This window comes from Oncorhynchus mykiss, chromosome 3 (genome assembly GCF_013265735.2).
Source record: "Oncorhynchus mykiss isolate Arlee chromosome 3, USDA_OmykA_1.1, whole genome shotgun sequence".
Lineage (NCBI taxonomy): Eukaryota > Metazoa > Chordata > Actinopteri > Salmoniformes > Salmonidae > Oncorhynchus > Oncorhynchus mykiss.
This window is the reverse complement of record NC_048567.1, coordinates 60,879,619-60,905,912: the sequence shown is the minus strand read 5'-3', so window position 1 is coordinate 60,905,912 and position 26,294 is coordinate 60,879,619. Positions and strand designations below refer to the sequence as shown.

Genomic DNA, 26,294 nt, shown 5'->3' with positions numbered 1-26,294 from the left:
TTTCAATTTGACCACTATTGTCCCTGTTCCTCCCTAAATGACTATCGCCATGTGGCATTCACATCTGTAAATATTCAAAGGCTGTTCATGACCCACATCAACACTATCATCCCAGACACCCTGGACCCACTCCAATCTGCACACCACCCAAAAGATCCACAGATGACCTCTCCCACCTGGACAAGAGGGGAAATAACTATGTGAGAGTGCGGTTCATAGACCACTCCTCAGCATTTAACACCATAGTCCCTTCCATGCTCATTACCAAGCTGGGGACCCTGGGAGTGAACATCTCCCTCTGTAACTGGATCCTAGACTTCCTGACAGAACGGCCCCAGGTGGTGAGGGTAGGAAGCAACACGTCCACTATGCTGACCCTCAACATGGGGGATGCTCAAGGGTGTGTGCTTAGTCCCCTCTTGTACTCCCTGTTCACCCACAACTGTGTCCACCCACGACTCCAGTACCATTATCAGGTTTGCTAACGACACAACGGTGGTAGGCCTGATCACCGATGGCAATGTCACAGCCTACAGGGAGGAGGTCAGAGACTTGGCAGTGTGGTGCCATGACAATAACTTCTCCCCCAACATCTGTAAGACCAAAGAGCTGATCGTGGACTACAGGAGAAAGAGGTTATGAGTACGCCCCCATCACATCGACAGGGCTGTAGTAGAGCAGGTCAGCACAACAGCGCCTCTTCATGAGCTTTCGGATCCTCAAAGTTCTGAAGTCCACCATCGAGAGCATCTTGACTGGCTGCATCCCCACTTGCTATGCAAATGCACCACGCTCGACAGAAAAGTGCTACAGAGGGTGGTGCGGACAGCCCAGTACATCACTGGGGCCGATCCAGGACCTCTATATCAGGTGGTGTCAGAGGAATGCCCCAAAAATTGCCAAAGACTCCAGCCACCCAAAACTATTCACTCGGCTACCTTCCGGCAGTAACGGGACATCGGCTCTCAGACCAACACGCTCCGAGACAGCTTCTACCCCCAAGCCATAAGTAGTTAATTAATGTTTACCCAGACTATCTGCACTGACTAACTGTCTTGCACTGACTTTATGCACATTCACAAGACTATATACTGTATACACACTATATACACACTCACACACACACTACACTGACACTGACACTCTCACACAAAACCCATACGCATTCACATACACTACATAAGCACATTTGCACACACATGCATACCGACAACACAAACACAAATACACACACACACACGCATACAGACACAACACACTCATATGCTGTTGCTACTCTGTTCTTTATTTTACTCATATTGTTATCTACCGTGATGCCTAGTCACTTTACCTTTCATGTACATATCTACCTCAAATACCTTGTACCTTGGCACATTGACTAGGTACTCTATCTCCCTGAATATAGCTCCATTCTTGTGTATTCTATTCCTCTTGTGTTACTATTTTTGGGAAGAGCTAATAAGCAAGCATTCACTTCACGGTTAAGTCTACACCCGTTGTAGACTATTTCTATTTGATAAAATCTATTTCATTTGAGAAATTAAGTTAAATAAACACCTATTTAATGAATAACGGCATCATTACACAAGATGAGTCAAGATAGAATTCAAGAGAATAAATCAGCCTTCTATGAGCTCAGGGGGTTTCCTAGATAAGATATCCCAGAACACACTAATAGAACACTAATTGAATATAAGGCTGCATTACTTGGTTATTCGAAATTGAATCTTGACCACCTGGTGATATGCAAACATCATCAAACATTCACATAGATACTGATCATAGCAACAAATAAACAGCCACCTAATTGGAAAACCGTTCAATAAACAGCCTCCTAATTGGTTAATTGTGGTGTCCCCAGTTGGATAAGCTGTTAACGTCGGAGCCTGTGACAGGGTTCAGTGAGACGAGCCAGGCTAAGATCCAGCTGATCCAACACCAGGACAGACAGAGCCACATCAGACACCTGTACAAGCTGGCTATCTCTCTGGGAGGAGACATCAGCAACACTGTCCAGCAGTCGGTGAGACTGGAAGGCAACACCTCATCATTCCTCACTGTTTGTTTGTTCGTCTTGACCCTGAGTTTTTTTTTCATTGTGTTTGCACTCCCCTTGCTCCATGTGCTCTATTACTTTACTTATTTAAAAAAAACTTTGCATGCACACTAACAAATATTAGTATGCTTTTGAAAATCTAGTTACATTACATGGCCATTATCTTATGATACAGAACTTCACTCTCCTTCCGTCCCAGCATGCCTCAGGGTTTACAGTGCGGCGTCTGCAGGAGCGTCTGGAGAGACTGGAGAGAGGTTGTGTGAACTGGAGCACTGAGGCCAACAGGTGTGAAGAGAGCCTCACCAGCAACCTGCGCTACTGTGTCTTCAAGGAGGAGATCACTGAGGTGAATGAAACCCTCTCTCTAGCACGCGCGTACACACACACACACACACACACACACACACACACACACACACACACACACTGCTTCAAGGAGGAGATCATTGAGGTCAGACGGTGAAACAACATTTTGGCTTTATCTCAATAAGACTGTTACTCTTGGTTATTCATCCCAATGTATATAACCCAGGCCCCAGATCAAGAGCTCAAGTATTAATTTGTGTTAGGACTTTAGGCTTTTGTAGTTCCTGGGGCTTTTTATTGTCTGGCCTAGCAGCATAGCATAGCACAGCTGTCCCGTGTCTAAATTTAGCTCCGGGACTGTGATCTTTGTCTCTAGAGGGCCTCTATTCAAAGTTACATTTTCCCCCTCCCTCCCTCCCTCTCTGCCATTTGTCTCATGTCACTCCAGTCAGGAGGGCAGATTCCTCTCGTATCAGCTGTGGAAGGGTAACCCAAATAAAAGAGTCCTCAATACCAGGGCCCTCAGTCAGACAAGGGATCAGGAGGTCTCCCTTATTAATTAGAGATTAACTGGACATAATTATTATCTGCGTGCCATATGCAGGCCTAGAGGTATGCTTGGTACTAGTCTTAAGTTCACACACAAATCTAGATTTATTAGTGTTCTGTTCCAAATCTATTCATGCTACTCTATTTTTACTCAAACACACCCTTTATGCCCGAGACATGATTTGTTGGGCCTTTATGGCAATTTGAAACTTTCATAAAACATGCTTTTATCAATATATAACTGTACTTAAGATGGTTCGGAAATGAAACTTGTTTCTATTTGTGTTTTCTGTAGGGTTTCTATCTTTCACTGCTGGGTTGTACATACCATAAATATCTCTACTCTTAATACACATACTTGAGATACCAATACTTGCGAAGTTAGGTCTTTGGGGGGAATCCCACCTCTCAGCTCCTGAGTGGCGCAGCTGTCTCCTGAGTGGCGCAGCATCTCAGTGCAAGAGGCGTCACTACAGTTCCTGGTGCGAATCCATGCAATTGGCCCAATTTTGTCTGGGTTTGGTCGGGGTAGGCCGTTAAAGTTAAATAAATAAAATGTAAACTGGGGTGCATTTATTAGTTGGATTCCGTTGCAAAATGTTTCCATTTGAAACAGGAACTGTTTACTCTTGCTACCAAATGTAAGCAAACCAAGCAAACAGAATGAAACTTGTTTTCATTGCAAAACGCTTTCTATTTAGAGTAAACGGTTTCCGTTGCAGAACGTTTTGCAACAGAATCCGACTAATGAATACACCTCTGATGTCAATTATAATGTGTAGATTCCATTAAGATGTGATTATATCTGGCCAGCAGAGCACTGTTGCCTTCTGAGAGATGAGAGCTCCCCTAAAAATGTCTTGAATATACAGTATCACCTGGCTTGGACCATTACTTGGATTGCATCTGACAGTATTTCATACACTGACAACTAGCTGATACAGGTTGACATACTTCTTTTTAGCAAGGGACACCATACAGTTGGCTGAGCATACCTACAGTAGACATATCTAGACATTCACCAAACAGTGATGCACGTGTACACTCTTATTTCAGGGGTGGTGTCAATTCCATTTCAATTTAGTCAATTCAGGAAGTACAGTAAACTGAAATTTCAATTTCAATTGTCCTAGCATTGGAATTTTCAGTTTACTTAATGAATTGACTGAATTGAAATGGAATTATGCCCAATCCTGTTTTATGTCATTTTAGACCAATAAACAATAATTTATATCTGCATGAATAAACAACGAGAAGATAAATTCTGAAAAAAGATGACTTTCAATTGAATTACATTTTAAGTAGATTATATAATCAATATAATCTTAATAGTAACGACTCGCTAAGCATTTAATATTAATAATGACTTAAGTAAATATTAAGCCATTATGTGTTAAGTATTAAGTAGTAATATTTGTGATAAAAAATTGAGAGAAGGACTTTTTTCTCTCTTTGCTGTGTCATAGTGTCACAATGAAAAAAGACAGACCATGTGGCTGATGGTGTCAGTGACCGGCAGCGATGGTTATCTAGCCAACACCCTTTCATAAGTATGTATGAGTAAACATGATGGCATCTTAGCAGCAGGGGCAGTTGCTGCTGCTCATCAGCTGGGATGAGACCATTTAAATCAGACCGTGCTCTCAGATCCTTCTTCTACAGTAGCTAGCCCAAGCCTACTGCCATCAAGACTCAGACCATTCTGCTTCTCTGAACTACAGCAATCTCTTCTATTTTCAAATACTTGAAACAATACTTTGAAAGTAATCACCGCTGCTACTCTCTGTTGTTATCATCTATGCATAATCACTTTAATAACTCTACCTACATGTGCATATTTCCTGTGCATGTGCATATTTCGGTGCATGTGACTATTAAAATGTGATTTGATTTGAATGATTGACTATTTTGAATGAGAAGAAAGTTTTTTTATTTTATGTTTTGAACTCTGATAATTGTAGTACTCTCAAAATAACACAATGGTGTGGTCTTAATGTCTTTTTAGCAAACCAATAAAATGATTCTTCTGTATCTATTTTTATAGTTCCCTAAAGGTTATTTACTTTGGTTCTTTTAAGTTATCACTGAGTCAGAAGTCAGTCATGTAGTTCTCAGCAGCAGCTGGCTCAGTAGCTACACAGTAATTGCTTTGGCAAGCCCAACTCCAGCTACTTGGGGCTCCCGAGTGGCGCAGTGGTCTAAGGGACTGCATCTCAGAGCTAGAGGCATCACTACAGAGCCTGGTTTGATTCCAGGCTGTATCGCAACCGGCCGTGATTGGCCCAGCGTTGTCAGTTAGGGTTTGGCCAGGGTAGGCCGTCATTGGAAATAAGAATATGTTCTTAACTGACTTGCCTAGTTAAATAAAGGTTACATAAAGGTGAGATAGTACAGTCCTGTTTGACAACAAACAGCCTTTCCTTAAGATTTCCTTGAAACTCATGCTGTATTTTTGGCTTTTTGCTTCCCCCTGCTGTGATTTGACTCCCCAAACCCTCTCTCTATTTCTCTCTATTTCTCTCTGTCTCTCCGTCTCTACCTTCCTCCACTACCCCCTCTCTCTCTCTGGGCAGTAAAACTCCCCATGTACCCAAACCCATTCCAGGTCGGGAAAAAGCCAGGAAGATAGTTAGAGTTATATGCGGCTCCCAAAATGGGATGTGGAGGGCAGGGGGAGGTTGGTGAGGCTGCAGCTGTCCTGGTCTGACACATGAGCTGGCCATTCTACCATTGCGGATGCCTGTCGACCAGAACAGAAATGGCCCTGTAGAATAAATCACGTCCCCAGACTTAGCCATTAAGCTCACCAAAATAATCCCCCCAGTGACTGAATCTGAATCCAACCCTGCTCTGATGCACTGTTCTGTTTTCCTGGGATAGGATACCCAGCCCCCCTCCTCTCAACCATCTCTCTGGTGGTGCTGTTAGATGGTACACGTTCAATGTTCTGTAACCGTATCAAGGGGAGTGAATTACAATTGATTTAGCTGCCAACACAGATAAGAAACACGGGATGATGATATTGGATTTTAGGTCTTAACTGATTTAAATGTTTTGTATTCTGATTGAAAGCCTTTGTTATTAATATATATATATTTTTAAATTTCAGCTGAGAGAGTCATTCAAGGATCTCAAGAAGAAATTCAACAATGTGAAGTTCAATTATATGAAGAGAAACGACAAGTCAAGGAACCTCAAAGCAGTTAAAAACCAAATCCAGCAGATAGAGATTTATAATGAAAAGTTACAGGTGAGACACATTTCCTTCTTTCCCTGCTGTTCAATGGTTTACATGCATATTTATTTAGCCTCTTTCTCTGTTCATTCTTAATTAATTTATTTCTCTCTTCAACCAGGTATTGAAGAAGAGAATGCAGGCTTTCACAGTGAAAGTGACATCCAGCACAGAGAAGCATCTGAAAGGCAGTAGCCCCAGAGAGATAGAGGATGCTGTCAATGAGCTACAGAGACAGCTGGGGGACTTTGACAAGACTGTGGAGGAGTACAGAGGGAACCTGGACATGAGCGTGAAGCTGCAGCAAGCTATGGAGGAGGTGCATGGTTGGACAACACTTAAGAAGATACATCATTGACCCTATACTTGTCAATTATGGAAATTAACATCTTGTCAAAAATCCTCACAAATTTAAGGGAATTGGATGTAGTATATTTTGTGTTATGATTGTTATGATTTTTCTGAATGAAGTGGCTCAACACGCATTTTCTCCCCTTATCTCTGGTGCAAATGTCTCACAATTCTTCTGCTTTTGAATTTCAGTATCAGTTCTGGTGTGATGAAGCAAGTGCTACAATTGTGAGAGTAGGGAAGTACTCTTCCCAGTGTAAGACCAGGGAAGCAGTGTCTATTCTTTACAAGCAGTTTGAGAAGTTTGTTTGGCCCACTGTGCCCCAGCAAGAGGAGAGGATCAGCCAAATCACAGAATTGGCTGTCCGTCTGCATGGTAAGGGGCCAGATCACACACAACAAACCACCATCTTGATTTTAGAAATAATTTTTCGGGTCTGGGTCATCTTTTTTGGGAGGGGTAAGGAAATGGATGCTTACGTAGCTTACTGTACATATAGCTGAACAAAAATAATGTTTCAAGATGTAGGGGGGTTATGTCCTTAGTGGAAGTTACGCCCATGACACTGGCATTGAGGACTGTATGAATTGTCTTTAATGTACAGGTGCTGAGGAGGGAAAGAAGTATATGGAGAAAACTCTCACCAAACACAATGAGATAGTGGAATCGATAAAGGAACTTTGTAATGGATTAATGGATTTGGAGGCTAAACTACAGGTACGATGAATTTGTTGGGGGGGCCTAGTAATTTTCTTCAGTAATTTTAATAGGAAAGGACCTAAAAATATGTGACTTTCCTCTTATTTCAGAATGAGGCTTTGAAGGAGGAGCCTGAAATAAAAAAAATGCATAATGTCATACAAGAGGAAAACAAACAAGAACAAAAATCAAACCAAGAAACAGAGAAAGCTGAGATGTACCCCCAGGAGTCTCTTGATGTTGTAAGTTTATTGAGATGGAAACAGGACACTACTTTGTCTGCTTCAGTGGGTTTGAATCCCACTTCTGACGCCACCTGTAAACTGTAAAAAACAAACAAACAATAGTTTCAGTATCACAATTGCTTACTCATAGTATGTTAAATGAAATGTGGGTTCCCTGCATTTATTCAGTCTGAGCTGAAAGAAACTGGACACACTCCTGAACTAACCATGGGAGGGAACGGGAAAGAGGTACCCATCAAAACATTAGAAAATACAAGAAGCAAGAAACCTCGTGTCCGCAAAACAAGGAGCCAGGACCTTCCAGACAAACACCACCCAGAACATCACAACAAAGTGTTATCAGAGAGCAGGTACCTGCAACCATGCATCTCCGACACTATCCACACGTAGTTTAGTTTAGTTTATTTGCACAAATATAAAGACAGTTTGTAACAGTAACAAAACAAGAGTATGAGCAGAAAAAAGCCGAAAAGGGCTGGTCGAGTAACTTTGCGATCACACATACAACACACACATTCCTCTCCCCTTACTCCCCTTTTTCTGTTTTGTTGATATTTCATTATATATATATTTTTTTGCTATTGTAAAGAGACTTTGGTTTGATGAAAATGGCTATATACAACCCATGCATTATTATAATTATTATTATAGGTATCACACACAGAAGGCGTACTCAGAGATGAGCAGAGTGGAGACGATCACCAGCAGGTCAACACAGGAGAGTAAAGAGCAGCTGAGCACCTCTTTCTGCTGCACACACACCTTCAACCTGTCCTGTTCACCACTGGAGAGGGACAGGAAAGTCCATGTGCTCCAACAGGCAGGGATCAAGTCTCTGGTCACCTCTCCTACTCTTCCTCCTCCCCCAGCCTTCGCTTCAGCTCCCAGCTTCTCTGATATACAGAGAGAGTTCCAGAAGAAGGAGAGGCAGGGCCCTGCTCAGAGGAACTTCCCTGGGTTTCATACTTCTAATACTGATCAGATTGGTCCTCTTACAGTAAGTCCTCAGTAAGACTATTGGCTTTCCAATTATCATAGCCTATTATCATACTTTTTTTCTGGCCCAAAATCCCATGAATAAGGGATGTGCATGTCCAATTTCAATCAATCATATGTATTAAAAAGCCCTTTTTCATCAGCCGATGTCACAAAGTGCTATACAGAAACCCAGCCTAAAACCCCAAACAGCAAGCAATGCAGGTGTAGAAGCAGGGTGGCTCGGTAAAACTCCCTAGAAAGGCAGGAACCAAGGAAGAAACCTAGAGAGGAACCAGGCTCTGATGGGTGGCCAGTCCTCTTCTGGCTGTGCCGGATGGAGATTATAACAGAACATGGCCAAGATGTTCAAACGTTCATAGATGACCAGCAGGGTCAAATAATAATAATCACAGTAGTTGTAGAGGGTGCAACAGGTCAGCACCTCAGGAGTAAATGTCAGTTACCTTTTCATAGCCGATCATTCAGAGTTAAATACAGCAGGTGCTGTAGCGAGAGAGAAAGAGAGTTGAAAACAGCAGGTCTGGGACAAGGTAGCACATCAGATTTGTGAACAGGTCAGGGTTCCATAGCCACAGGCAGAACAGTTGAAACTGGAGCAGCAGCATGACCAGGTGGACTGGGGACAGCAAGGAGTCATCAGGCCAGGTAGTCCTGAGGCATGGTCCTAGGGCTCAGGTCCTCTGAGAGAAGAAAAAGAGAGAGAGAGAGAATTAGAGGGAGCATACTTAAATTCACACAGGACATTGGATAAGGCAGGATAAATACTCCAGATATCACAGACTGACCCTATTCCCCCGACACACAAACTATTGCAGCATAATTACTGGATGCTGAGACAGGAGGAGTCGGGAGACACTGTGGCCCCGTCCGACAATACCCCCGGACAGGGCCAACCATGCAGGATACAACCCCACCCACGTTGCCGAAGCACAGCCCCCACACCACTAGAGCGATATCTTCAACCACCAACTTACTACCCTGAGACAAGGCCAAGTATAGCCCACGAAGATCTCCCCCATGGCACGAACCTGAGGGGGGCGCCAACCCGGACAGGAAGATCATGTCAGTGACTCAACCCACTCAAGTGACGCACCCCTCCTAGGGATGGCATTGAAGAGCACCAGTAAGACAGTGGCTCAGCCCCCGTAATAGAGTTAGAAGCAGAGAATCCCAGTGGAGAGAGGGGAACCGGCCAGGCAGAGACAGCAAAGGTGGTTCGTCGCTCCAGTGCCTTTCCGTTCACCTTCGCACCCCTGGGCCAGACTACACTCAATCATAGGACTTACTGAAGAGATGAGTCTTCAATAAAGACTTAAAGGTTGAGACCGAGTCTGGGTCTCTCACATGGAGAGGTAGACCATTCCATAAAAATGTAGCTCTATAAGAGAAAGCCCTGCCTCCAGCTGTTTGCTTAGAAATTCTAGGGACGGTAAGGAGGCCTGCGTCTTGTGACAGTAGTGTACATATAGGTATGTACGACAGGACCAAATCGGAAAGATAGATAGGAGCAAGCCCATGTAATGCTTTGTAGGTTAGCAGTAAAACCTTGAAAGCCCTAGCCGTAACAGGAAGCCAATATATAGAGGCTAGAATTGGAGTAATATGATAAAAAAGGTTGGTTCTAGTCAAGATTGTAGCAGCTGTGTTTAGCACTAGCTGAAGTTTATTTAGTGCTTTATCCGGGTAGCCGGAATGTAGAGCATTGCAGTAGACTAATCTAGAAGTGATAAAAGCATGGATACATTTTTCTGCATCATTTTTGTACAGAAAGACTCTGATTTTTGCAATGTTACGTAGATGGAAAAAAGCTGTCTTGATAGGTTTGTCAAAAGAGAGATCAGGGTCCAGAGTAACGCCAAGGTCCTTTACAGTTTTATCTGAGACGACTGTACAACCATCAAGATTCATTGTCAGATCTTGGGACCTAGAACTAGCATCTCTGTTTTTCCCGAGTTTAAAAGTAAAACATTTGCCGCCATCCATTTCCTTATGTTTGAAACACAGGGAGGGCAATTTTGGGGCTTCACCATGTTTCATCGAAATGTACAGCTGTGTATCGTTCGCATATCAGTGAAAGTTAACATTGTTTCCGAATGACATCACCCAGAGGTAAAACATATAGTTAAGACAATACATGCTATTATTGTGTATTTGTTTATTTTTTCCAATCCTTGCAGGGCGAGCCTTTCTCCCAAGATGTATCACCCCTGCTGCCTCCCGCAGGTGGTCTGACAGAGGGGAACCTTCAGCGGCATAACCTCATGACAGAAGAGTCCCTGTCCAATGACGAATATGAGTGCACTTCCCCCGACGACATCTCTCTGCCCCCACTCTCCGAGACCCCAGAGTCCAACATCGTCCTATCTGAGAATGACCTGGACCTGGATGGTTTCTGTCTCAGCTCCCAGTCCCACACCATTCACATCAACCAGTACAGCCACCAGTTACGCTCCACACGTAATAATGAAAACAACAGCCAGAGCCAACAGAGGATCAGAGAGCAGACTGAAAGCTGCCACTCTCCTACATTCGGCCTCAACACCAAGTTCAGAGAGAAGTCCTCTTCTTTCGTCCAGAGCACCCTGACTGTCCCAGCACCGATCCTGGTCTCAAACACACTCTCCAGTATTCTGAAAAGCAAGGGTATCCCCAACCTCCCTAATCTCCCACCAGTCGGCCCCCTAGGCCTAAACGAGTGCCACCAGACCGTGTATTCCGTGCATGAGAGCTCTGTCACAGAGACGCAGGAGTGTGTGCATGACCCAAGCAGCGTGATGGTCCGAGGAGCTGCCGTGCCCTCTGCATTCCCCGCTGCTGCCACCACTCGTTCTCTTAACACGCATGCTACCCCCTCCCCATTAACCACCACAGCAGTCACACCCACAGACCCGGGCCAAGACCCAGACCTGTGCAATCCAACAGCCATCAAAGAAGAGATCAGGCTGCCTGGTACCAGCCAGTCCGTGGGGAGCACCCTAGCAGGCCAGGGCCCTCCTCACTTCTCCAAACTACTGTCTAGTCCCACAGTTATGGAGGGATCGCCTGTGACCCTGGAAGTGGAGGTCACTGGATTTCCAGAGCCTACTTTAACATGGTGGGTAGCTCATAGGCATTAGTTGTAGTAATAGACCAATATTTATCTAATAGTAACATAGTGGCTGCGTTTGAAATGGTATTCTATTCACTATAAAGTGCATTTACTATAAAGTAGTGGACTATTTATGGAATAGGGTGCCATTTTGGAGACAGAGTATTTGGTGCAAGTGATAAATAGTAGAATTTCATAATTTTTATCAAATATTTATATTCTTTTTATTCTTCATTAACATGACAAGTTATTAGCATAAACGGTCACTGCTTATTCTACAAGCAAACTGTACACCAATGTGTTTGGAGTATTCTATAAATCAATTCCAAAAGGATCGTTCAGGTGGAGAGGAGAAGACACATTGAGAAATGATAAGATCGATTTATATACTGCATGAATAGAGTTACATCTGAAACTCAAGTCATTTTTGGTGGAAAACATTTATTCCATTTCATTTTACTCAAATAATTTGTGTTTTTTTACTAATCTTACGTTTGTTTTTTTCTTACTTTTTAATAACATAACTTTTATATAACACAAGTTCAATCATTAGTCACTTTAATAGAACATCGAATTATCTAATTGCTTGGATTGATTGTGTTTCAGCTCACCCTCTGATAAATAGGAATGTGATTTGTGTCTTTCTTGTGTTGTGATTGTGTTTTGTGTTATAATTCACTTCTTGCTTCAGGTTCAAGAATGGAGAGAAACTGACCAATGATGAGCACATAGAGCTGTCACAAAAAAAAGGCAAACATGCATTGTTCGTACAGAAGGTCACTGAGACCGACGCAGGCCTCTATGCGTGCCGGGCCGTCAACCCAAGCGGCACCCTGTCCTCTAGTGCCGCTCTTCAGGTGAAAGCACGTAACAACAGCTGTCCCGAACCCGACTACGCTCTTCTCAAGCTGGACTGGCACACTTGTTTTGGTACTCTGTGTCTTCTCCTGTACCTCCTGTACTCATTGCTGTTATGAAGTAATACAAAATATTATATCAAGCTTTTCACTGCCAGACCCTTTTCCACTCTCACTGTAATGGAAAGTAGTGTTGATGTTGCACAGTAGTACACTGGATAACCCTCATTTTAACTGTGAAATCTGTAAGGCTGCCTGAGGTGTCACTTCTGAACCTGATCCCAATAACCACTTACATACTACACCCAAAACACCAACTGTGTGTATGAATGTGAGCTTAATTTATTTGTAGTTTAGACAATTGTTTAATTTGTGCATAAAACCAAATTATATCTCAACTTCAGTCAAAATATCCTTAATATTATACTTATATTTTATCTGCTTTTTATCTAAGTTAGCGCATTTGATTCTGTGCCTCTATGACCAAATGTCCTACAATTAATGAGAGAATACGGTATATTTATTAATAAATGCTAAAAACAGTAATTTAGCAATTTCTTCAGTTTCAATACTGTATTACAGTGCATTCGCAAACTATTAAGACCCCTTGACTTTATTTCACATTTAGTTTTTTTCATCATCATTGTACACACAATACCCCATAATGACAAAGCAAAAACAGGTTTTTAGACATTTTTGCACCCCCCAAAAAATTAAAAAACTGAATTATCACATTTACATAAGTATTCAGACCCTTTGTTCAGTACTTTGTTGAAGAACCTTTGGCAGCGATCACAGCCTGGAGTCTTCTTGGGTATGATGCTACAAGCTTGGCACATCTGTATTTGGGGAGTTTCTCCAATTCTTCTCTGCAGATCCTCTCATGCTCTGTCAGGTTGGATAGGGAGCGTCGCTGCACAGCTATTTTCAGGTCTCTCCAGAGATGTTTGATCGGGTTCAAGTCTGGGCTATGGCTGGGCCACTTAAGGACATTCAGCCACTTGTTCTGAAGCCACTCTTGCGTTGTCTTGTCTGTGTGCTTAGGGTCGTTGTTCTGTTGGATGGTGGACCTTCGCCCCAGTCCTTGCAGCTGAAAAACACCCCTACAGAACAATGCTGCCATGACCATTCTTCAACTTAGGGATGGTGCCAGGTTTCCTCCAGACGTGACGCTTGGCATTCAGGCCAAAGAGTTCAATCTTGGTTTCATCAGACCCAGAGAATCTTATTTCTCATGGTCTGACAGTCCTTTAGGTGCCTTTTGGCAAACTCCAAGCGGGCTGTCATGTGCCTTTTAATGAAGACTGGCTTCTGTCCGTCCACTCTACCATAAAGGCCTGATTGGTGCAGTGCTGCACCAAACTTCTTCCATTTAAGAATGATTGAGGCCACTGTGTTCAATGCTGCAGAAATGTTTTGGTACTCTTCCCCAAATCTGTGCCTCAAGCTAAACCTGTCTCAGAGCTCTACGGACAATTCCTTCAACCTCATAGCTTGGTTTTTGCTCTGACATTCACTGTCAACTGTGGGACCTTATGTAGTCAGGTGTGAGCCTTTCCAGATTATGTCCAATCAATTTAATTTTCCACAGGTGGACTCCAATCAAGTTGGAGAAACATCTCAAGGATGATCAATGGAAACTGGATGCACCAGAGCTCAATTTCGAGTCTCATAGCAAAGGGTTTGAATACTTATGTAAATAAGGTATTTCTGTTTTTAAATTGTATAAATGTGCAAAAATGTCTAAAAACCTGTTTTCGCTTTGTCATTATGGGGTATTGTGTGTAGATTGACGAGGGAAAACATGTTTAATCTATTTCAGAATAAGGCTGTAACGTAACAAATGTGGGAAATGGGAAAGGGTCTGAATACTTTCTGAAAGCACTGTATGCCCTTCCTATAAAAGTCTCAATCTTTGAGATATGATGGTAAATTGTGTTAGCCAAGTCCCCTTAAATATCAATGTCTTTCAAATAAAGTAATGCTTCTGATATCTAAAAGTTGTATGTATTGTTTGTGCTTTCTCTGCCACTACATTGTCATAGCTGTTTTATGGTTCTAGCTACAATTTAATGCACATTTATCAAACATTTCAGATTGAAAGATCTGTAGGAAGAGAACTGAGGTGTTCAGTTCTTGCATTTTACTAGTCTGCATTATGATTGGGAAACTGTCTACCTAACACTTCATCATTTTTATTTAACTAGGAAAGTCAGTTAAAAACAAATTCTTATTTACAATGACAGCCTACCCCGGCTAAAATGGACAAAGCTGAGTTAATTGTGCGCCGCCCTATGGGACTTCCAATCACATACAGCCTGGATTCGAACCAGGGACTGTAGTGACACCTCTTGCACTGAGATGCAGTGCCTTAGGCCACTGCACCACTCGGGAGCCCACACTAAAATCCTATAACCACATGCAACTACTCTCACCTATAACACAATTAAATAAGCAACGAAAATGATCACATGGCATTTTGACATACAAATAGCACTTGGTTTCAAAGATACAGTATATCTGTAGTGTTGAAGGAATACCTCGCATGACATTACTTGATTTGTAGCTTTAGTTCACGATTTGTTTTACAAAACAAAAATAAATGAAATGTTTTAGTTATTAGGTAAGACAGTTGAAAAAAATATACTAATAACTGGAAATCTCAGACTGTGCCTTTAAGGTTGTCTGTTTTGCTGTTGTACTGTATGTTGTGGGGTAACAAAATCTCTCAGGTCGAGCTGTGGTTCCCTTTTCTCAGGTTACACCTCTTCACTTCCATGTACCTCTCTCTCCATCTCCCCACTCTACTAACTACTACTTCACTCCGGAGATGATAAGGCTGGCTCCAGTCCTGTGGTAGAGGTAGCTTGAGGTTGGCCTGCCTGAACATTTATTTGCAGCAGATAGAGGAGTCAATGTGGCTATTCTTGATAAAATCACTAGTATTTGACATGCAAACACCCCATTTAATTCCTGCAGTTACTCAGCAGACATTGACGGTAATTAGACAATTTATTCGGAGACTTTATTTTGGTAAACATTTGTGTCTACTGATTGACTTACCTTCACCTTGAACAAAGCACAAGCTCATCTAATTTGAAGAATATATCCTGCTGGACCTACTTGACCTAATCAAACAATGTCATACATACAGTAAATAGTTAAACCTGGTCTCCACAGTCTAACAATGTCATACATACAGTACATAGTGTAACCTGGTCTCCCCAGCCTAACAATGTCATACATACAGTAAATAGTTAAACCTGGTCTCCACAGTCTAACAATGTCATACATACAGTACATAGTGTAACCTGGTCTCCCCAGCCTAACAATGTCATACATACAGTAAATAGTGTAACCTGGTCTCCCCAGTCTAACAATGTCATACATACAGTAAATAGTGTAACCTGGTCTCCCCAGTCTAACAATGTCATACATACAGTAAATAGTTAAGCCTGGTCTCCCCAGTCTAACAATGTCATACATACAGTAAATAGTGTAAGCTGGTATTCCTAGCCTGTGGATCTACTCATCAGTTCCTGTCAAAGCCAGAACATAAGGGTATCCTGGTGGGAAGAGATCTCTTCCTGGAGTGTGTCATCTCGGAAAGCCTGCTCCCCGTGTCATGTGGTTAGAAGATAGTGTGGTTGTAGCTTGTGGCGAAGGCGGGCAGGTGAACAATTAAACTTGAAAACATTATACACAAACGTACAACATACAGTACATACATCAGACAATTTAAAAACAGAAGAACAGGCTTGTAAAATTACATTATTGAACTTTACATGACAGTTTTAAAGAACGTTATGTGAATACCAATTTTCCACACAAAAAAAGGTCAGGACATACAGGCATGTTTCAAAACAGAAGTCGACATTACACATAAAAGTCATTGCTCATATTCCTGTTGGACCTGATAATATTTGAGTTGTAAAACACATAAGCACACAAGTCCAGGTGTCTGGGAAACTGTCCCTACATGTTTGCGGGGTGTATTTAGCCTACTTACAGCTAATCCAAAGAGGGTTTTCCTTGAACAGATGAAAATAACTTTATTACCCTACAATGTCCGATTTAAAGGCAAAGTAACACTCACGTTCTGCTAAAAAGGAGTGTTGTTGTGCCAGATTCTGGGAAATATGTGTGTGTTGCTAAGAATGAAAGGTGAAGTCTGGTGTTCTACAAACGTGGTAGTCAGTGGTAGTTGCAGGTAAACCCTTACATTTTTAAAACATCCTCTACGTGTTGGAAATAAGAAAAGTTTTTTATTTAACCTGAGTACATAACTGTCCACAAATGTGAATTTGGGACGTGTGATTTTAATATTTCAAGAAATGTGACTTCTCAACTTCTGTTGTCTGTGTTCCCCTGGCAAAGTGTTTCAAAGCCCTGTCAGTCGTCATGATCAACACACTGAAAATCCAGATAGGAAAACACTTCATTCATCCTCAACAAGTTTAATAAGATAAAAATGTAAGATGGTCAGGAGGGGAAATAGGGAGTCTGGGGACTTAAATAAAGACAATGTATTAATTGGAGTTTGAAAGACTGGCATGAAACACTTTTTTATTAATACTGTTCTAATGTATTTTCCAATACATTTCTGAATGTGTTATTGGAGTGCTGTCTATTTCAGTCTTTATGTTTTGAAGAATAATCTGTGAGTGAGCATGTTTTTTGTGTCAGAGAATATATGACAATGAGAAATCATTAGATACAGACTGGGAAATATTTTATAGGTACAGACTATGATGCAGACTTTGTATATGAAGACAGGAAAACTTACACGTACTAACATAGCAGCCACAAGTATTTAGCAGCCATATGTAAACACTTCCCCTGTCCCTCTGATGGCATCATTTGTTCCAGTCAAGCTACTGATGTGATGGGGGTAGCCCAGGACTTGAGTGACAGGCACAGCCTCACTTTCCATTTGGTCAATAAATTAATTTCAGTAAGTACTTTTACATTTTAGAACAGAAATTGACATAGTGGTAGCATTTGGGGATATGAAAGATTGATGTTATTCAAAAGGAAAGTCATTCAAAGCTACATTTTGTGTTAAAAATAAGTCCGATGAACGCAAACATTGACAACAGAGACTGGACAATGTTAAGTAAAGTGAGTGACAGGTTTGGGCTTGCATAAAATGGATTCCAATCTCCCATCATCCCCTCTGGGTGGCAGACCAATGAGGAGAGCAGATGCACTGATGATGGGGATTTGCCCAGGGGTATAAAAAGTTACACAACCATATTGTCACTTCTGAGCAGTTGGAGCATTCCCAGCCTTGCCTCGGGTGTAGGGATTGCATAGGAAAAAGAGCAAAACTACACAGCTACACTGTGTGGTTTTGTTTTTTTGGGGTTTCTTTGAGGCTAAACTGTTCTCACATTGGATTTTCTGACATTTCTGGAGATTGTTTCTGAAGAAATACAACTTCTGGGCTTCGCCCAATCAAATCTAGGCACTCTTGTGGATACAAGTAAGTAACTTTAGTTAATTCAACTTTGACCTGTTCCAATGCAGTGTTTGTCAATTAATATTGTGTTATTATCTATATATAATAATTCCCAAAGAATAACAGGTAACAACTGGTGATGTCCACCTAATTGGGGACAAGTGTCTCAAACTATATTGTGGGAATCATTTCACATTAAGAACATTTCATTTTAAATATTTAAATAATTGAGAACTAATGCTTATCATTTTCAAGGTTATTTATATATGGTACAATGATTAGAGAAGCTCCCAGAATAGCCCCTGATAGCATTAGAGTGGTGTCGCAGCTGGGTCGCAATGTCTTTTTAAGGAAATCGGCAGCAGGGCTATCAGTTGCACCTCCAGTTATGTGCCACATGGTGACTGTCAGTCAAGCCTGGTACAGAGTATTTTTAGAGTCTGACATTTCTGTTACATGTCTCATCTGATGTTAACAGTTTTGGATAGTTTTCATACAATATGAAAACTATCGATGTGATGAAGGCTATAATTGATTGATATGGCAATGTCTTAGTTAATTGTTGAGCCAATGTATACTTTCTGAACAGTATATACTGTGGCCATTGTTTAATGATTTGTCCTGCCATTGAGATCACAAAAAAGACTATGGAGATTTCTAGAGGTCAAGTATTTCAAAGTTGTACTTTCTGGAGTGATATATATTCAGATGCTTAAGAATAATTGTTATCTGCTAGCTTCATATATGTTCCATTCAATGGAAGGTGTGATTTTGTGTTTCATTAAGGCCTAAGGAATCTACACTGAGTGTACAAAACATTAGGAACACCTGCTCTTTCCATAACAAAGACTGACCAAGTGAACGCTATGAGCCCTTATTGATGTCACTTGTTAAATCCACTTCAATCAGTGTATCTGAAGGAGTTAAAGAAGGATTTTTAAGCCTTGAGACAATTGAGACATGGATTGTTTATGGGTGCCATTCAGAAGGTGAATGGGCAAGACAAAATATTTAAGGGCCTTTGAACGAGGTATGGTAGTTGGTGCCAGGCGCACCGGTTTGAGTGTTTCACGCTCAACAGTTTCCCATGTTTATCAAGAATGGTCCACCCCCCAAAGGACATCCAACTTGACACAACTGTGAGAAGCATTGGAGTCTACATGGGCCATTGGAGTCTACATGAAGTCTACATGGACCTTTCGACACCTTGTAGAGTCCATGCCCCTTTGAATTGAGACTGTTCTGAGGGCAAAAGAGGTGCATCTCAATATTAGGAAGGTGTTCCTAATGTAATGTACAGTCAGTGTATATTCAATGTGCGTATGTATCTAAGGATTTAAGGTAATGTGATACAATAGTGCTTAATGGCTCATATGTTTGGTTGAATAATGTATGTCAGTATAATTCTGGATTCTAGGCCTGTACTGGATTGAAAGTACAGGCCTACTGAGTTTAAGCTGTTCTATCTATAGGCCTAAACAAGTTCTACAAATGTAAAGCTTTAACCTTGCAGTGTTTTGAACAATGGAAATAGTTGGATAAGACACATCACCTTTATAAATTCATGACTGGTTTATTAATACTTGATTACAAAACCTCAAGTTGATAGCTTATCCAGCTATTGTTTAAAGATGAATTAATGGATTGTGTTGTATCTGTAACTGTAATGGCAACGGCAGACATTTTAGGACTTTAACATAGGCCCAGTCAAGGGGTATGTTTTGTTTAGCAGCCCTAGTGTAACTGTAGGCCTAATGGCTGACATTTTAGGACTTTAACATCAAGGGACGTCAATGGATATGTCCTGGTCAGTTGGAGTTATAAAGCATCTATTACACATCAAATCAAATCAAATGTATTTATATAGCCCTTCGTACATAAGCTGATATCTCAAAGTGCTGTACAGAAACCCAACCTAAATCCCCAAACAGCAAGCAATGCAGGTGTAGAGGCACTAATACACATGTATTAGTTACCTTTGGTAACATTTACCTTACCCTAAGTACAGTGTACTAACAGTGTAACATTGAGTAATTACAGTACTTGTTACACTGTACTTACAGGAAACCTTATTTTTAAATTTGTAATTTTATTGAACCTTTATTTAACTAGGCAAGCCAGTTAAGAACAAATTCTTATTTACAATGATGGCCTACCCCAGTTGTTACTGTCTTGTCTGTGAGCTGTCACAGGGAGCTGTGGCCCTGGTGTTTGGCTTAACACCCAGACCCCATGGAGCCTCTGATAGCTCAAGTGACAGGACGCAGTAAGCCAGGTGCTGGATATGACACGTCATTAGACTCTCACTGGCAAAAAATAGGCTCTGGGTTCATTTGATGTATGTATTTTTTCTGCAGATGTAAAATATGTAAAATAAAAAAAATCATCTTCATTGGTTAGGTGATGTGACACAAGTGACATAAGACTCTCAAAGGATAAAACTAGAGTTCAAATGTAGAATATGATTTCTTTGTAGATTGTGCCATAAAACTATTGTAAAAGATGTAAAAGAAAGGTAGATTATTTTTCATTGGTTTGGTGATGTGACACAAGCAGTGTGAGTTTCCCAGCCATCAATTGAGCCTGGTCCTAGAATAAAAGGCCCATTCAATGGAGAATCTCCATTGGCAATGCTTTTTAGTTCTGGAATAGGCGTAGTCAGTGTCTGGGAAACCTGCCCTCGGTGGCTAAAATAAACTCAGAGTTTAAATGTGTGGGTATGCTTTGTTTAGGGATTTTACCATACAACTACTGTAAAAGATCAAATCAAAGATTGATGGTGTATGAGAGGTTTGGTGATGTTCTGCTCTGTTGTGTCTCTTAGGGTGCCGTCCACAATGTCTACACAGGCGCCAACATTTACACAGCCGCTGCAAAGCGTTGTGGCACTAGAGGGTAGTGCTGCAACGTTTGAAGCACAAGTTAGTGGTAAGGAGATATTTTATGTTCCTTTAAAACTGTACCTCATAGATAGAGCTGACTGTCCAAACATAGATATAAATATGTTGAATCATTGATGTAAAACCCCAGATATAAAGCCTTTGCACAGCAACATTTTATGAAGTGATTACACAAGTAATAAGTACCCAATTATGGGTTGGTTTCCCAGACACAGATTAAGCCTAGTCCTGGAGTAAAAAGCTTTTGTAATGGAGAATCTCCATTTAAATTGCTTTTTAGTTCTGGATCTTCTGTGTCTGGGAAGCCTGCCCTATGTGATACTGCTGGCCTTTTCTCAACTTTGCTCTGAATTGTAACTGCTTGCTATGGGTTTAAAATCATCACCAAATTCATCACCATCATCATCAGCTCTGCTGTGCTGACTAGAACGTTGACTTGATCTAAAGGTTCTCCAGTTCCTGAGGTGAGCTGGTTCCGTGATGGCCAGGTTCTTTCCGCTGCCGCTCTGCCCGGCGCACAGATCTCGTTCAGCAATGGCCGCGCTGTTCTGATGATCCCTGCTGTGACAGCCGCACACAGTGGAAGATTTTCTGTCAGAGCCACCAATGGTGCTGGACAAGCCACTAGCACCGCTGAACTTCTTGTTACAGGTGAGAGAGCCAGAGTTGATAAAACAGTGGTGTTTGCATTGTTTGAGGTTGTTCTAGCTAGCCAATGCTTTGGCTTGCAGTTTTAGACAGTGTCCTGCATCATACTAAAGAGTCATCATGGCTGCAAGCATAAAGGGCAGCCAAAGTTAACATAGTTCTAGAAGCAGCCTCAATTGAAGTGACTGACCACAAGTACTGTAGGCCGCATGCCCCTTCATTAATAGCTACTGCTCTCTTTACTGACTTGCTCAATTAAAAGCACTTAATTTCAGTGATGAGAGTGATAGCTGCAGTGGTGTTTACATTTTACACATCCAATAATAAGAATATTGAATTAGGAAACTGCTTGTACCTAAGATGGACAGGTTTTGGAGCTATGCTTCTAAATGGAGCTATGCTTGTTTGTGTGTGATTTTTTTCAGTTTACGGATTACATATAAAGTTGGATAAAGTTGTTCTTCAGATTTACCTGCTAGTGAGCGCAATCATGATCAATGTACTGTAACTATTCCTAGTGACTAAACTACACCCTCAAGTTAACTTCTTGAGTTGTGCAATCAAAGTGGCACCCAATTTAAATAGATTTCTCCTCATCTTGCCCTCCAGAACCAACCTGGACTCAGGGGTAGATGTAACATAGTAAATGTGAATCTGAGACACTCAAATTAGTATGATATGTTACGTATGGTATGTATTAATTTGTGGATGTCCATCATCTATTTCGTATATGTTACGAATTACAATTTGTATGATATGTTACAAATTCCTATTTATTCTGACTAACGTTAACTAGGCTAGGGGTTAAGGTTAGGGTTAAGCTTAGGGGTTAACCTGTAGTGATGCCCAGCCCGGGAACGGGACCGTTATCATCATCTGACACTAATTAGCATAACGCAAAGGACATAAATCTTCCTAGAAAATATTCATATTCATAAAAATCACAAGTGAAATATATTGGAACACAGCTTAGCCTTTTGTTAATCACCCTGTCATCTCAGATTTTCTAAATATGCTTTACAGCCAACGCTAGACAAGCATTTGTGTAAGTTTATCATAGCCTAGCATAGCATTATGCCTTGCTAGCAGCAGGCAAACTTCACGGAAATCAGAAATGCAATCAAATTAAATTGTTTACCTTTGATGAACTTCGGATGTTTTCACTCACGAGACCGCAAGGTAGACAGCCAAAGTAAAATTTTCCCAAAATATTATTTTTGTAGGCGAAATAGCTCCGTTTGTTCTTCACGTTTGGCTGAGAAATCACCACAACGCCAAAAAATATTCCAAATTAGCTCCATAATATCGACAGAAACATGGCAAACGTTGTTTAGAATCCATCCTCAAGGTGTTTTTCTAATATCTATTCGATAATATATCAGTCGGGACAATTCGTTTTTCACTCTGACTGATTGGAGTAATGGCTACCTCTGTATTTTACGCGAGAATCTCTCTCGGAGCCACCATGTGACCACTTACGCAATGTGGTCTATGCCTAGCCTATGGCTATTCTTCAACAGAAATGCGTAAAACTACATCACAATGCTGTAGACACCTTGGGGAATACGTAGAAAGTGTAAGCTCGTTGATGGTACATTCACAGCTGAATAGGGAGTCATTGGAACGCAGCGCTTTCAAAACCTGGGGCACTTCCGGATTGGATTTTTCTCAGGCTTTCGCCTGCAATATCAGTTCTGTTTTACTCACAGACAATATCTTTACAGTTTTGGAAACAGAGTGTTTTCTATCCAAAGCTATCAATTATATGCATATTCTAGCATCTTTTCCTGACAAAATATCCCGTTTAAAACGGGAACGTTTTTTTTCCAAAAATGAAAATACTGCCCCCTAACACCAAGAGGTTTTAAGGGTTAGAGGAAGGGTTACCTAACATGCTAAATGTTGCTAAGTAGCTAAACATTTGTATGTATAGTTTCAAAGTTGCTAAAATTCTAAAGTTGTCCTTGATGTGATTTGGACACGCAACCTCTGGGTTGCTTGACGTCCACGTTATACGCCCATCCGTTGTTCAGTTTTGGGTTTAAATAACTTCTGTCTTTTGAAACTATACCAAATGTAACAAATTGTACTAATATGAGAGTCACAGAACTACTTTTACTATGTTACGTCTAGTCTTTGAGACCAGGCTGCCAGAACTGGCATTCTTAGGATGCTAAACATGGATTGCGTTATAAACAATTAGCTTATTAGACACATAATATTTGACACAAAGCAAATGTATTTGTACACACGTTTAAAGTAAAAATGTCTAGTGCTTCAATTGACCCCGGGCATAGGGACAAATGTAACCGTCAGACCATTTGGATTCAAATCTATATAACGATCCAAAGATCTTCTGTAAAGACCTATTCATGGTATATGAATAGATAGATGTAAGTTTAGATAGATGTAAGTAGATAGATTAAGTTTCATATTTAAAAAGGTCTCTGGGTAGACCGAATGAAAAAATACTTACGTTTGCCCCCGATCTCCCCTAGCCAATGGATCTCAGTGCTGTTCAAGTTGAGTTTACTTCCACCGATTTTCCTTTGATTTATTTTTTGCCATCAAATTTATTTTTCCATTTCCATGTATTATTACAGTGGAGACTGCGCCACCCAACTTTATTCAGAGACTTCAGAGTTTGACCGTGAGACAAAGAAGCCAAGTGAGACTGGATGTTCGTGTGACAGGAATCCCTACACCTGTGGTAAAGTTCTACAGAGAGGGAGCCGAGATACAGAGCTCCGCTGACTTTCAGATTGTTCAAGAAGGAGACCTTTACAGTTTGTTGATTGCCGAAGCCTTCCCAGAGGATTCTGGAACTTACTCTGTAAATGCCTCAAACAGCAGCGGACGGGCTACCTCCACTGCTGAACTGCTGGTTCAAGGTGAGAAAGTTGATTTGTGATTAGGACTGTCATTAAAATTGTGTTTTGGGCGTAAAAGTGAAGTTACAAGAATTCCTGTTTCAATTATTTATCGAGCATTTCCTTCATGTTTTGAGGACAGAAAATAGCATTTATCTAGCCTAGAGGTGACCTAGCCTTCAATGAGCCAGTCTGTCAATGCATTAAAACTGGATGGAAACTGTTATAGGCCCAGTGAATTCTATATTGACATGTTGCCTGAACTGAATTTGAACAACAGTTTTGAATTCACAACTTGTCATCATGTTCAATAATTTGGTGGAAAATGCATCTTTATATTTGTTTCTGTCCAGGTGAAGAAGCTGTACCTGCCAAGAAGACTAAAACCGTAATTTCATCTTCCTCTCAGAGGTCCTCCTCTCAGAGTCGCCAGACCAGAGTTGAGACAAGGGTAAATATACATTAAATGTGATCTAAAATGACTTGTGATAACCTAACCCTATAGGGTCACTAAGTAGACTCGACTACAACACCTTCTGTTTAATAAAGGGAAGGACCACAACCTTAAAGCCTGGCCTAGAATGTTCCCTGCACAGCTCAACAGATCACTAGATAAGGCAGTCTCAGAAAAAGCAAAAAGGCAATTTTATCACAGCATTTAAATAGTTTCACAAGGGTTAGGAAATGTATGACTTTGTTTAATATGCAAGATACTCAATCCTAACTAGCCGACCAGCTGACAGTCTCTGCACTGCATCCCCGGGGAGCTGGAGTCCGCTCCCAACACGTCGTCCCCGCCGCACCACGGGCAACTGCAGGGAAGATGGGGGTGTGGAAAAGAGGAGGAAGCATGCAAATTCCCCCCAAAAAACACTACAAACCAAGAGTATTTAAACATTTGAATGCGCACAAAATCATATCACTACAAAAACACCTAGTGAAGAATTGACTCACCGAAATGGAAGCAGTGCACGGAGAGCTGGAACGTCACCCCAGCTTTCCCTCCCAAGACACAGTGCGTGCCGGACACTCCAAGAGATTAGTGCAGAGGAGCGAGAGCTCCGATAGACAAAATCTAACAGTACTTTGTTGATGCTCTAGTAGCCAACATTCTGGGCAGCACCGTTAATTTGAGCATAGAACATATATACAATTCAATCATACATCTAACAATGTTTCTCTATGTGAATACTCTAAAGGAAAGGGTGGTTGGTAGGCGTTTTGCAAGCGCTGTACATGCGCCTGTACTGGTTCCCTTTCCACCGTCCCTCTTATTGGACTTCAGTTATGAGACAAGTTAAGGCCTGGTCCCAGATCTGACGATTCCCTGGCATACCCTTAACTGTAGAGCTCCACACACAACACAGCAACGTGTTACATCTCCAACCAAAGCAGAAATGCATTATCATCTATCTATCTATCTATCTATCTATCTATCTATCTATCTATCTATCTATCTATCTATCTATCTATCTATCTATCTATCTATCTATCTATCTATCTATCTATCTATCTATCTATGGGTAACTGCTAAAATAATGGAATCACTGGACTAAATTAGGGATACAAAGTATATTGAAAGCAGGTGCTTCCACACAGCTGTGGTTCCTGAGTTAATTAGGAAATTAACATCCCGTCAGGGTCATGTGTAAAAATGCTGGGCAGGCCATGATTTTAGCTACCATGGCTATGCCCCCTATAGGATGACAATGCCCCCATCCACAGGGTATGAGTGGTCACTGAATGGTTTGATAAGCATGAAAGCTTTGTAAAACATTTGCCATGACCGTCTCAGTGACCAGATCTCAACCCAACTGAACACTTATGGGAGATTTTGGAGCTCCACTTGAGACAGCGTTTTCTACCACCATCAACAAAGGACCAAATGATGGAATTTCACGTGGAAGAATGGAGTTGCGTCCCTCCAAAAGAGTTCCAGACACTTCTAGAATCTATGCCAAGGTGCATTGAAGCTGTTCTGGCTCGTCATGGCCCAGCGCCCTATTAAAACACTTTCTGTTGGTGT

At 41.3% G+C, this 26,294-nt stretch overlaps 2 protein-coding genes across 9 annotated transcripts in view; both read left to right on the top strand.

Annotated features, from left to right (window-relative positions):
• LOC110520309 (coiled-coil domain-containing protein 141) overlaps nucleotides 1-13,104 on the top strand; it is a 48,385-nt gene extending 35,281 nt beyond the window's left edge. Inside the window, exons 16-26 of the mRNA XM_021597535.2 lie at nucleotides 1,862-2,023; nucleotides 2,256-2,405; nucleotides 6,024-6,164; nucleotides 6,271-6,468; nucleotides 6,693-6,876; nucleotides 7,106-7,218; nucleotides 7,311-7,442; nucleotides 7,614-7,795; nucleotides 8,097-8,442; nucleotides 10,622-11,538; nucleotides 12,224-13,104. Of these exons, the coding sequence (XP_021453210.2) occupies nucleotides 1,862-2,023; nucleotides 2,256-2,405; nucleotides 6,024-6,164; nucleotides 6,271-6,468; nucleotides 6,693-6,876; nucleotides 7,106-7,218; nucleotides 7,311-7,442; nucleotides 7,614-7,795; nucleotides 8,097-8,442; nucleotides 10,622-11,538; nucleotides 12,224-12,509 (2,811 nt within the window). The 3' untranslated portion in view covers nucleotides 12,510-13,104. The remainder of the gene's footprint in view (nucleotides 1-1,861; nucleotides 2,024-2,255; nucleotides 2,406-6,023; nucleotides 6,165-6,270; nucleotides 6,469-6,692; nucleotides 6,877-7,105; nucleotides 7,219-7,310; nucleotides 7,443-7,613; nucleotides 7,796-8,096; nucleotides 8,443-10,621; nucleotides 11,539-12,223) is intronic.
• Nucleotides 13,105-17,650: 4,546 nt separating this feature from the next.
• LOC110520307 (titin) overlaps nucleotides 17,651-26,294 on the top strand; it is a 178,309-nt gene continuing 169,665 nt past the window's right edge. For all 8 annotated transcript variants that reach the window (XM_021597527.2, XM_021597528.2, XM_021597534.2 and 5 more), the window contains exons 1-5: nucleotides 17,651-17,874; nucleotides 20,675-20,778; nucleotides 21,198-21,401; nucleotides 24,002-24,289; nucleotides 24,622-24,719. In XM_021597527.2, coding sequence (XP_021453202.2) covers nucleotides 20,688-20,778; nucleotides 21,198-21,401; nucleotides 24,002-24,289; nucleotides 24,622-24,719 — 681 coding nt within the window. In that variant the 5' untranslated portion in view covers nucleotides 17,651-17,874; nucleotides 20,675-20,687. The remainder of the gene's footprint in view (nucleotides 17,875-20,674; nucleotides 20,779-21,197; nucleotides 21,402-24,001; nucleotides 24,290-24,621; nucleotides 24,720-26,294) is intronic.